The 13,163-nt window shown below is 41.0% G+C and overlaps 1 protein-coding gene across 1 annotated transcript in view; it reads left to right on the top strand.

Annotated features, from left to right (window-relative positions):
* ADAMTS6 (ADAM metallopeptidase with thrombospondin type 1 motif 6) overlaps positions 1-12,685 on the top strand; it is a 229,076-nt gene extending 216,391 nt beyond the window's left edge. Inside the window, exon 26 of the mRNA XM_070411450.1 lies at positions 12,049-12,685. Within this exon, the coding sequence (XP_070267551.1) occupies positions 12,049-12,158 (110 nt within the window). The 3' untranslated portion in view covers positions 12,159-12,685. The remainder of the gene's footprint in view (positions 1-12,048) is intronic.
* The last annotated feature ends 478 nt before the right edge of the window (positions 12,686-13,163 follow it).

Genomic DNA, 13,163 nt, shown 5'->3' with positions numbered 1-13,163 from the left:
GCCCTTCATTTTCAGCCATTTTAATAAGTCTCTAAAAGCTTCTCTATTGTAAATAATTATTACACATAAGCTTTGCAGCTGAAGATGAAATGCTCTTTTTAGACAAGTTGGCAGAATATCATTTGTAACTTCACTTCTTTCTGCCTTAAAGAAATTATCTTAAAATGGATAGATGCTAATGCGATGTTACTCGGATTATTTAGAGAATAATCTCATAGTCATTTAATCTGCCTGGGCAAATAACCTTTTATTATATTAATCTGAAATAAGCAGTTAAGACAATATTTTTAGTCTTTTCGGTAGAGGAGGAAACTTTTAGCAAATTTATTAATTCTATAATGTATGACTAATCTCAGAATTGTTATTCCCCTAAAGCTGTTGACGTTTAAAAGAGGATCACTCTTTTTTACAAAACCAGAACTGAAGTACAAACAATATGCCTGTTATAACTTGTTTTGTGATCTCTTTAGATTCCCATTAGCATACATTGAATATATTTAAATACCTGAAACTCTCTGTTTATTTAACAGCAGCTAATTATTGAGTGCTTGCTGTGGCCTACTGCTGCCATTCATTATGGAAAATTCAAATACATTTATAAGTTCATAGTCTTATAGAGAATAAACTTTGAAAAAAGGGGTGGTGGTGGAACGTATTATGTGGAGATTTACACCGTGCTGAAAGTGCTCAAATGAAGGACCAATGACTTTATTTAACCTTTGAAAGAGGCAAGCTTCATAGACTAAGTGCTCTGTGAGCCAGCCATTTGTGTAGTTGGAAAAACCCACAGTGTACCCTGGGAATCAGTTGAGCTTAATCATAAACTATCATTCATAGATATAAAAATGGGCAGATAACATGGCTTTGAGAGAGAAGAGGCTGCTACATGATAGAAATGGGAGAGTGACCTGCTATAGTTTCTGAGAATTGGATCAGGGAGACAAAAATGCCTCTTACTAAGAGAAGGTTGGGAGGAATGTCCAGTAGTCTAGGAAGGATCAGATTCTGATTAAGGCAAGAGGGTAGAAGAGGACCCCATTTCCCCAGCAGAATTTGGTTTCCTTGACTCTTAGAGGCTACTGAGAAACTAGTTTAACTCTACCTCAAGCAAGACAGGGGAGGCATAAGGGAGATTTCTTGGAATCTAAAATACTGTCTTTCCCCTGTGTGGAGTCATTCTCCCATACCACAGATGCCATCTCTCTTGGGTAGAACACTCCCTTTCATATGGCATCAACCTGGGGGAAAGCAATACCCTCACCCTTTGGACTTCCTCTTATCCCACAGTATGGAGCTCACTCCCTGCTGAGGAGTCAGCTTCCTGGGCCGGGATCTAGAGGGTTGAGCAGACTCAGGTGGTCTCAGTGACTGAGTGATGTGGCTTTGGGGTGAGGGACATTCCCCCCATTTCCCTGTGAACCTGACCAGTGCTTCCCCATTATGGGAGATCCATAAGCCAGAAGAGATTGGCATTAAATATTCAAAGTGATGAAAAGCAAGGACCTACAACCAAGACTACCCAGAAAGGCTATCATTTAAAATTGAAAGAAAAATTGAGTTTCCCAGTTAGGAAAAAACTAAAGGAGTTTGTTACCACCAAACCAGTATTACAAGAAATATTAAAAGGCCTTCTTGAAGAAGAAGAAGAAGAAGAAGAAGAAGAAGAAGAAGAAGAAGAAGAAAGGCATGTTAAAAGAATAAAATGGCAATAAATATGTATCTATCAATAATCACTTTATGTAAATAATTTAAATGCTCGAATTAAAAGACAGAGTAACCCTAACCGGTTTGGCTCAGTGGATAGAGCGTCAGCCTGCGGACTGAAGGGTCCCAGGTTCGATTCCGGTCAAGGGCATGTACCTTGGTTGCGGGCACATCCCCAGTAGGGGGTGTGCAAGAGGCAGCTGATCAATGTTTCTCTCTCATCGATGTTTCTAACTCTCTATCCATCTTCCTTCCTCTCTGTAAAAAATCAATAAAATATATTTTAAAATCAATAAAATATATTTAAAAGACAGAGTAGCTGAATGAATAAGAAAACAAGACCCATATATATGCTGTCAACAAGAGACCCACCTCAGAATGAAAGATACCCATAGGATAAAAGTAAAGGGAGAAAAAGATATTGCATGTAAATGGAAAGGAAAAAATTCTGAGATAGCAATACTTATATCTGCCAAAATAGACTTCTAAATGAAGGCTATAGTAAAAGACAAAGAAAGATACTACATAATGATAAAGGGAGCAATCCAACAAGAGGATATAACCCTTGTAAACATTTATGCACCCAACATAGGAGCACCTAAATATGTAAAGCAAAACAACCCAAGTGCCCATCAGTAGATGAATGGATAAAAAAGTATTGGGGCATTTACACTAAGGAATACTGTGCAGCTGTGAAAAAGAGGAATCTCTTATACTTTGGGACAGCATGGATGGACCTGGAAAATACTATGCTAAGTGAAATAAGCCAAATCGAGAAAGGCAAATATCATATGATCTCACTTATTTGTGGAATCCAATGAACAAAATTAATTGATCAACAAAATAAGACCCAAAGCAGGGAGGCATGGTGTTCTGACATGCCTCGATGTGGGTTGGGGGGACAAGAAGAGATAAACCAAAGAACTTACATGCTTATATGCATAGCCCATGGACATAGGCAATAAGGTAGTGAAGACCTGGGGGGTGGGGAGAGGCTGGGAGGAGGGGAGAAAGAGGAGATGACAATGGGAGATATCTATAATACTATCAACAATAAAAAATGTATTTAAAAAAAGAAATACAAAGTTAAACACTGGTATACAAAGACCAAAAGCCAAAATTCCTGCCCTTAAGGAGTCCACAGTCTCATGAGGGAGGCCAGTGTACCAAGTTCCAACTGGAAGGTTGGAGAGATTATCAGTAGACCACAGCTACCCTGAGATTGCATAATAATAATAAAAAAGAATGCATCCATAAAAATTTTTTTTTGATGGACAGAAAAAGAGAGATTGACAATAATACAGTTAGAGTAAGGGATTTTCACACCCCACTGGCATCAATGGCTAGATCGTCCAGACAGAAAATCAACAAGGAAACAGTGACCTTAACTGACACACTAGATCAGCTGTATTTAATTGATATCTTCAGAGCATTTCACCCCAAAACTACAGAAAATATATTCTCTTTAAGTATCCCACAGCCAAGTTGAACACCCACCATCTAGGTTCTAGCATTAACATTTTACTGAACTTGCTTTATCTATCTGTCCATCCCTCAAGGTAAAGGTTTTTAGATAATATGATCCATTTATTTAACCATTAATTAATTTACTTATCAAACATAGCAAACATACCTACTGTGTGCCAGGGGAAGATACTATGAAAGGAATACGACAAGGTCCAAGTGGAGCGCAGTTTAGAAAGGGTGGCAGCATGCAAAGAAATAATCATCACCATATAGGCAGTAGTGTTACAGGGGGGGAAAGAAGCTACCAGGAGTCTACAGAGGACGGGGTAATCAGCAGAGTATCATGGAGAAGGCAAGCTTAAGCGGGGCACTGGGAGGTATGGAACAGTCTGCCAAGAAGATGTTGAGATTCTGGGCATTCCTGGCAGAGGACAAGAGTATGCAGGCATGGTGGTGTGGAGGATGCTCAACATGGCTGTCATGGGCTGGCCAATGAGCAGCCGTGAAAATGAAGCTACAAAGAGAGGGGGGGGGGACTTAGTTTTGGAGGGTCCTGCATGCAGAAGAAGGAAGTTAGGACACTCTGCCCACAAGTTCTAGGAAACAAGTACAGGAAATTGGGGAATGATACACTTAGAATGGCAAGAGTGTCAAGGGGCTGAGAGAGGGCAGCCTTGTGTGGGAGAAGAGTTAGAAAGTTGTTCTGAGATACCAGGGTAGAGATGATGAAGTCTTGCATTAAGGCAGATAGAGTAGGGGTCAAAAGGAGGGTAACAAATTGAAAATAAAGAAAATGAATAGAAAGGAGAATAAAAAGAACCCGATGCACAAGTAGACATGGAGGTGGTCAGTATGACTCCCAAGTTTCAAATTCACTCATTAATCATGGTACTTTTAATTATGATAAGAAATTTAGGCATCTATAGGGAAATTAAGCACCTTAGTATCTCAAAGCCATCATAAAATAATGGAATTTGAGGGGCAGGAGTTGGGGGCTGGGTGAGAAGGGTGAAGGGATTCAGAAAAAAAAAGAAAGACTCATGGACACAGACAATAGTGTGATGATTGCTAGAGGGAAGAGGGGATGGAGAGAGTAGAAGAGGGCAAAGGGGGGATAAATGGTGATGGAAGGAGACTTGACTTGGGGTGGTGAGCACACAATATAATATACAGATGATGTATTGCAGAATTGTACACCTGAAACCTATGTAACTTTATTAACCAATGTCACCCCAATAAATTCAATTAAAAAAGTAAAAAACAATAAAAAAATAAATAATGGAGAGAAATTGAAGAAATGGAGGGAGGTTAAGCAACAAAAGGCAGATAGTAAGAGAAAGAAAATCAGAAGTGTAGCATCACAAAATGAAAAGTAAATAGTAGGAAGGAAATAGGAGGAGGAATAAGGGAGATAAAATCTGCCATGTTCCACATCTGCTTTAGTTTTCTATTTCTGAAAGCCTTCAGCTGAGAGTTAAAGCACTATAGGCTTGATCTTGACAGACTGCCACTGGCGAGGGTAACACGGCGGTGCTGCCGAGAGTGAATTATAGGCATGCTGGGTATCACTGCATTTGAAATACTACTCAGAGTAATTTTTTAAAGTACATCTGGCAGCTGGGACTAGCCTACTCCAGCTCACCTGAAATTCTACCCCAAATGCCATTTTATTCATCTTGATGCAGTTTCAAGTTCCCTTGTAGTTTATATGATGAGTCTTTTCAGCTTCTCAGTAGCACAAGGCACTCTGTCATCTAGTATTTATTGCTGCCAGGTAATGATTTATGGCGCGTTGTGAGCTGGTAACCAACCCAGGAAAGGTGTGGCTAGTGTGCATTGGTTTCGCAGCCCAGCTGTCTAACGGTGGCTTTGGTGGGTCTCAGTCTCCTCAGGGAAATTACTCTGAGAAAACCTGGGAAGCTCCAGAAAATCTCACAAAATTTCTAGGACAAAACATCTACTGAATTTGGGTTTTTAAATGGCATCTGATATATTAAAATCAGTGAAAGGAATGGTGAAAGTGAAGACTTTGATTTCAAGGAGGTGAGGTAGACCTGTTTTTTCCTTTGCCATTTTAAAGAGCTCATAATCCCCCTTAGCATTCTTGTACACAATCCTGGCTGTCTGGTTTAGAGGGAACTCTGGATTTGTGTTGGGGTCATACCACTTCAAGGTTACATGTAGGTGGCAACCAGGGAATGAGACTGGGTAAAAAGAATCTGAGAAAGCGAAGAAAAAGGAGAGGCTTAGTCTAGTAGGATGAAATAGGAATAAAGTTCTGTAGTTGATATCACCTTGCTTCGAGAATAAAAAGTTAGTGTACTGTTTTCATTGCAACAAATAATATCAAATTCCCAAGCACAACTTATTTCATCCTTTTCCCATCTGAATATGTAAAATATCCAGGGCTCAAGTACAATTTTATTAAGAAAAGTACACTGAGTTCACATCCCCACCCATACCACACATGCACAGGCAACGCCTTTGCTATCTCCCTTCTCACCAAGCTCTGAATCTCCATGGACAGGTTGATATCCAAAGGTAGATCCCTGGGTGCTTATGTCATGACTTCTACTCACTGTGTTCTTTCTCTGAATATAATAAACAACTTACAATTACAGAGGGCACACATTCTCCAAAGAAAGACGCTGAATGGTCCAACTGGGTCATGGGAAGATATGTCCCTGTGTATCCCAGCTCACTCCAAGGATACAATTTAGGCAGGCTTTGCAATGTTTTACGAATTAAATACAAGAGCACTGCATTTTGGGAGTTGTCCTTGTACTCCTTGGACAAAGCCAAGCCATCAGAGTCACAATGAATCTGAATCTATCGGCATCCTAAATTCATAAGCCTCCGTTCAGTATGAGTATTTTGAAATTATGTCTTTTAGGTCCAGGGTTTTGAAAGATTAATGTAAAGCACCTGGGGGGAAAAACCCACTGGAATATCAATGATAAGTAGAGTCATGTGTTGCCTGTGAAACAGGTTGTCTAATTTTTATCATTCAACTCTACCAAAACCCAGATTACTATCGAGACCCACTCCAGGATACCTGGCAAGTTACTTAAGACTCTAGGAATGGTTCTAGTTCACATTGCAGGGCCTAGTGGCTGGCTTTTATTCCTGGATATATTCCCAAGTCTCCCTAAGAAGAATTTAGGGTTTCTTCTTAAGTTGTCATTCCCACCAGAAGTCTCTGGCCCTGGGTAAAGTGAAACTTTATTTTTGGATTGGGATGATTATGTAAAAAAAAAAAAAAAAAGGAGAGACTAGTTAGAGCATCAAAATATTTCCTAGAAACCACACAGTAAGGACCTCTCACCCTTCTAGCAGCCTCACGAGAAAAGGCAAGTACTTAACTGTACATGATGATAGTAGAAGAGAAAATCGGGCTCCTTCCTTCATCTTAACATCCTTGACTCTCTTGGCTCAGAATCCACTACTTAAAAAGCAGTAGACATATGTGTATTGTATGAAGAAAATAGGATAGTAAAAACCAAATCTTCAAAATATATCAATTACAGAGAGATTTTATTACAAAAGATTCTACCTCAACTAAAGGATTCCTTTCAATAGATCTCCTAGTCTAATTAATTATTTTCAGATTATGTATTACTTGGGTATAGAGAGACTTTTACTTTTTAGATATTAGCTAGAAATCAATGCCAACTGAAGATCATTTAGAAATTAAAGCAGAACTTTCCTGTTGTTGTTTTGAGGTCAGTGGGAAACTGTGCTTTAATTTGTGCACAACTCTTCCAGAATGGTGTTAGCACCATTGTAAGCTGTGTAGCGGCTCAATGGAGTAAAATGACTATTTCATGTTTTCAGTGGTCTTTGAGGATGTGACACACTAGTAAATGATAAGTTTTATAATTAAGGCCTCAACTACATCAGCAAATGTTAATGAGTTACTCCAAGTGCTCAACAAATCAATCCTCTAACTAAGCTCGGAAAGTGACAGATGGGCTGAGTGTACCCATATCATTTAAAACTGGTACTAATATTGTTAAGATTACATTTAGCTTTCTGTAATAATGGAGCCTTAAAATGTCTTGGTGTGTCTAAAATCACCTTTCACTCACATAATTTTACAACAGTTAGGGAAAAAGGAATAGCTGAAGAGAAGTATTGGGCTATTCTGAATGCCTGTGACCTAGAACCCTCTTTCAAAAACATTTCCCCTTCTCTAAGGTGGCAGAGCAAACCTCCTGACAGTGTACCCAAAGGTTGACTTATCATCAGTGGTATCAGCCAAGAACACAGAAGCACTGACAGGCAGAAACCTTTATTTCGTTAAGATGCTGCCAAAATAGATGATTTTGGAATCAGACAAGCCTGAGTTCTGGTCCCAGTTCTTAGACCAACTAGCTGTATGACCCAGCATGAGTTTCTTAACCTTTTTGAGCTTCAGTTTTTCCATCTGTGCAAAGCTGATGTTCTATATATTTAAAAGGACTAAGGCAGTGCTTGGCACATAGGAGGCATTTGGCAAATTATTTTTAATGTTATTATTACTAGGTTAAGTTCTTGTGGCGTGAAAAGGCCAAGAGAATAAAAGACCAGTTAATAGTTGAGTTTCGGTGAATAGGTTTTCATCAATCCAAAGACTGATTCTTCCAGTTGGGTAGTCCCTAGAAGGCAAAACCAAAAAGTGGGAGTTTGATGGTCCTTGCACTCCCTCCTTTGTGGGAACCCCCTACACTCCACTGAGGCTGAACGTCCTTCTACAGCCCAGGAGTCACCATTTCAGCATCTCATCAATGCCCATGGTCCGAGTGCTGGCAGTCCCCAACCCTGGATCCTCCCCGGCTCACCCCCACCCCACCCATCATAACTTACCTGCTCTCTGTTTAATATCTTTGCATTCATTTGCTCATGTGTGCTGACGTGTAACCCTTTCTCAGAGCCTGAGCACATTTTGAGGTGGATCCCAGAGAATTAATACAAGGTGGTTGTTACACAGGCAGATGTGTCCGTGGCAATAATAACAGGAGCCAGTAAGCTGAGTGCTTCCTCTGTGTTAAGCACCATGGCCCGTGCTTTAGAAGTATAATCTCACGTAAGCCCCACAACTTCCCGTGAGCAGGTCTTATCACTGTCTCCGTTTCACAGATGAACAGACTGAGGTTTAGAGAGGTAAAGTAACTTGGCCTAGGACAACCAATCCACTGGGAGGAGGCAGTGCTGGAATTCACCTCCAGGCCTGCCTGACCCCAGATCTGCTGCTCCTCACGGTTTTGTGCTGCTGGTACAGGCAGGTCCTGGGTACTCATGAGTAGTTCCAACCTCCCTAAGCTTGATCCTGCCCCCAGGACCCAACTGACATCTTGCTTTCAATCAAGTTAGTCACAATCAAATTAGTTGGGAACCAATGAACAGAGGTATTGGGAAGGTCAGAGAGAGACACGCTGGCCGCTGGCCTCCAGTCTACCCCTAGGCTAGACATTGCTCCTGGCCTAGAAGACTCGGGGCCTCTGCATGCCCAGGCTGCCTTCTCATTTCCAGCACCCACCTAAACACCAGATTCCCCAGGATCTATATTTGCAAGGGTCCTAATGGATGGATGGAGGAATAGTTGGAGGGGAAAACTATTTATGAATATTTTATTATATTCATCATTTATTATTATTTTTTTAGCTTGATGTGTTTTATTTTTGTTTATGTCTAAATTTTATTTTATTGTTTAAAGTATTACAAAAAGTAGTACATATGTCTCCTTTTTTTCCCCATTGACCTCCCCCTGGCCTCCCCTACCCTTTGGCACTCCCCGCCCCTCCCCCCCCCCCCCCCCCCCAGCCGAACAGTGTCTTGCGTCCATTGGTTATGCTTATATGCATGCATACAAGTCCTTTGATTGATCTCTTATCCCCCCCCTCAACCCTCCCCTGCCTTCCCACTGTAGTTTGACAGTCTGTTCGATGCTTCTTTGACTCTGTATCTATTTTTGTTTTTATATGTTTTTTAAGTTGACTTTTAGAGAGAGGAAGAGAAAGGGACAGAGAGATAGAAACATCAATGTGAGAGAAACACCCATCGACTGCCTCCTGCACAACCCCTACTGGGGATTAGGCCTGCACCCCATTCATGTGCCCTGACTAGAAATTGAACCATCAACCTCTTAGTTCATGGGTCAGCACTCAACTGCTGAGCCACACTGGCTGGGCATTTATTATCTACTAGAGGCCTGTTGCACGAAGAGATTCGTGCAATAGGCCTTCCTTTCCCCTGGCTGCTGGCACCGGTTTTCCTCCGGCACCCGGGGCCCAGGCCTTCACTCTGACTGGGGCTCTGGCCAGAGCCGGCCCCGGAGCCGTCAGACCTCGCTGCTCCGCCCCAGGGCCGTCAGGCTTCGCTCCACCGCTTGGAGCCTATGTATGCAAATTAACCGCCATCTTTGTTAGGCTAATTTGCATACTCTCCTGATTGGCTGGTTAGCGTAGCGAAGGTATGGTCAATTAGCATCGTTGTCTATTATTAGGTAAGATTATTGGATCAGATTCCAAAGTCTAAATCTAAAAGAAAAAAAATCTGTGAAGTTTCTTGTGCAACAACTCTTCCAAAAATGGAGTAATGAATCTCCCAATAAAGTTGTATATATTCCCAGGAAATATTCTTCTTTGTTTGGTCTGCAAACTGATGTGTGCCTGTAGAACAGCATTTTCTCAGTAGCAATCTAAATGTTGCATCCTCATTGAGCGCAACTCACAGTCATCAGGTAGTAAGAGATAATAGCTAACAGTGGTCACAGTAACAGTAATTCATTGTTCTACACTTACTGAGGGCTTTCCATGCACTAGGTGATAGCACAGGTTCTACCTATTACAGATGGGGGTGGGCACTCTTGTCACCCCTGTTTACAATGAGGAAACTTGGGCACAGAGAGGTTAAGTGGTTTGTTCAGAGCCATAAAGTTAGTAAATGATAAAACTAGGATTAAACCCAGGCAGTCTGGCTTCTAATTTTATTTCCTTGTACTATTAAAACAACCAGTCTTCTTCTATCTGATTATCAACTAAATCATTTTTATATTTTGGCAAAGAAGGCCAATGCTAAAGTGTATTTGGTACTTTGAGCAGCTCACGAAGCCCTATTGCAGAGAGTGAGCGCAGTAGTCTCCCAGGCGGGCTGCCCACGAGGATGGTGACTTGGAACTAAAGATGAGGGGAATTGTGCCAGCGTTTCTCACCACTCTAATAACTGCACTACCTTGACAATATGCTCCTCTTGGTTACACTGATACAACTTTTTTTCCACAAAAAATATTCTTAGTCTAAACTTTCTTTGGGTACTTTTGAAAGGTCATGACAGAGAGGAAAAGAAAAAAAAACACCCCACTAAAATAACAAGTGACCTCCAAATTAAAATACATGGGGATCTTTTCACCTCAAATTCAAACTCAATAGACCAAATATTGACTAAATTGTCTATTTTAGTGCAAAGTTTACAGAAAGTTTTTGTGTCTCTGCTACTTGCTTTCAGCCAAAACTTAAATTTATTGAGAATCCTATGGTGGAAAGTTTTAATTTGAATTTCTCATTGGTATTCTCTCTGTAAATTGAATCTTGAGTACGAGTTCAGTGGTAGCAGAGCTTATATTTCCAGAGGGTTGGGGCTTACAGTTTACAGTGTTAAGTCTTTCACTGAAAGAACCTTGAAAGTGTGATCAACACGATTGTTACCTGGTTTTCAATAATAACAACTGTAAGCTTGCCCATTCCTTTGCATTTAATTTTCCATGCTTATCACATGGCTCTGTACCATAGACATGATCTCTTAGAACTTTAGAAAATTTCTGAAGCCAGGAAAAAACCAAGCAAACAACAACAACCAGTCACTCTTCTGTTCCACTAAACCTGACCCAGTGTTCTGCCTGATTCTAATTACCTTCAACAATTTACCCAGGATGCTTCAGTGTAACCACCTGGAAAAATGAGGGTGGAACTTTGATTCTGGGAGGCATATGGAAATTTAATTACTAGGTTTACAAAGTATTTTAAAATCCCCAGATAAAAGTGACCAGAGGACTGGAGAGGAATATCATTATTCGCAGCAGTGGGGTTATGTGTGTGTGTGTGTGTATGGGGTGGCTCTCAGCCCCATCCTCTGCAACCAGCCTCAAGGGGAGATGGAGAAAGAATCATTTATTCACCTTCTGGCTGCAAGAAGTGCAGGCTGCAGCTGTGGCAATTCTAGCACCGAGGAGAAAATACACATAGGAAAAAAGAAGGCCATGTCTCACTTCCAAATTAAAAAAAGACATTTCTACATGTTTCCATAACCCACAGACTGCTGCCATTTGAGGCCAACCCCTCAAAGTTTCCCTCTTTGTCTAGTGTAGTTGCTGAATCTAGGCCACTGTCAGCAATCCTTTTCATTCACCCGGGCCCAGCCCCACGCCTCACAGATGCAGAGGTTCTCTTGAGACATGTGTACTTTGGTATCAAACAATGCAACTCATGTTTGATTTTGGATAACCTTGCACTGTGAATAAAATAACCCTTGAGAAAGAAGCAATAAAAGCGCTGTAAGAAAAATGACTCATGTTTCGAAGCTGTCTAAAGTGATCACTTATCCAAACAAATGGTAATTCTTTCAAGACACAGTGGGCATGCACCATGCTTATAAAAGTCTGGGAGAAAAGCCTTGCACATTTTTTTTTTAAATTTGTGTTAAAATCTATCAAAAGAATGTTTCTGGTAGGCTGTCCCAGACCGGGTATGCTTAAAAATAAAAACAAAAACCACATGCATGCGAAAGCCAAGGTGGATTGGCACAAGGGGAGGTCCTTGCCCAGCATCCGGGCTCCTTGGCTTGTTTATGTCCTTGTTTATGTACCTCTAATTGTTTTCCATTTCTGCCCCCATTCGTTAGAGTGCAAAGATGTGAGCAAAGTGGCTTACTGCCCGCTGGTGTACAAGTTCCAGTTCTGCAATCGAGCATACTTCAGACAGATATGTTGTAAGACCTGCCAAGGACAGTGACCCACGGAAAGCCGGAGAGAGAGCCTTGTCATTTCATCCTGGAAACGTGTCCATCACAGAGAGCCACCCGGAGGAAGAGGATTGGTGTCCTTGCAGATGCATTACCCTGTGGAAAACGTAACCACTGGTCAGCCCTAGCTGACAGGATTTCAATATTATTTTAACTTCTGTGAAGTAGGATTTATTGATCCAAAGTGCTGGACACAGTTTTAGGAGGGAATGCCAGATTGGAGAGATCCAAACAACACAGGGAGACTTGCTTACTGTGGAACGTTTGTGTTCTTTCGAGTAAATCCAATAGCCTGTTTACCTCCTTGGACCATTAAGATAATTTTTATTATAGACTTAGCAATGACACTGAATCCATTTGTATTTAAAACTGTTTAAAAATGTAGCTGGTATGATTTGGTCAACTATGGAAGTAAAGAAGATTCAGAAATCTTAAATCATAGCTTAAAAAATATTTACTATACTTTATCTCACTACAACAGCACCACCATTTAAATTCTAAACTGGGCTTTAACCTGTAATTTAAGGAGCAATTATAAATCAAGACTAATGAAAGTTTGTATGATTTTTTTTCTTCCTTCTACTTAATTACCTTAGGAATAATCCCCCTTTTCTGAACACTGCTGTGAGCCATATATAAAACTACATTAAACCGAACGACAGTGAAGGACTTAGTTGAAAGCAGTGCCTCAGTTACTGCAGCTGTGCAGCTCTATAAATTCAGTGCTAAAAGACTGTGGCCCGCCTGCCATTGTGCAAGTGAAGCTGAGATTCTCATTAACACTTTAAGAGAAAAACATTTCAATGTCATGCAGAAGCCAGACCTGGGGTATGGTAGAGACTCAAGTACCAGGTCCTGTGCTGCCATCACATAGGGATGCCTCAGCTCTTAATAGGAGTCACTCCAACTCACTCGGGTTTACAGCCACAGGACGGCTTCTGCCCCACTGGGTGGCTGCACCTACACTAAGCTTACTGAGACGATACCAGGCAAAA

This window comes from Myotis yumanensis, unplaced genomic scaffold, assembly GCF_028538775.1.
Source record: "Myotis yumanensis isolate MYYU_CA2020_CCGP unplaced genomic scaffold, mMyoYum1.0.hap1 SCAF_4, whole genome shotgun sequence".
Lineage (NCBI taxonomy): Eukaryota > Metazoa > Chordata > Mammalia > Chiroptera > Vespertilionidae > Myotis > Myotis yumanensis.
The sequence above is the reverse complement of the archived record's forward strand: the minus strand, read 5'-3'. Positions and strand labels throughout refer to the sequence as shown.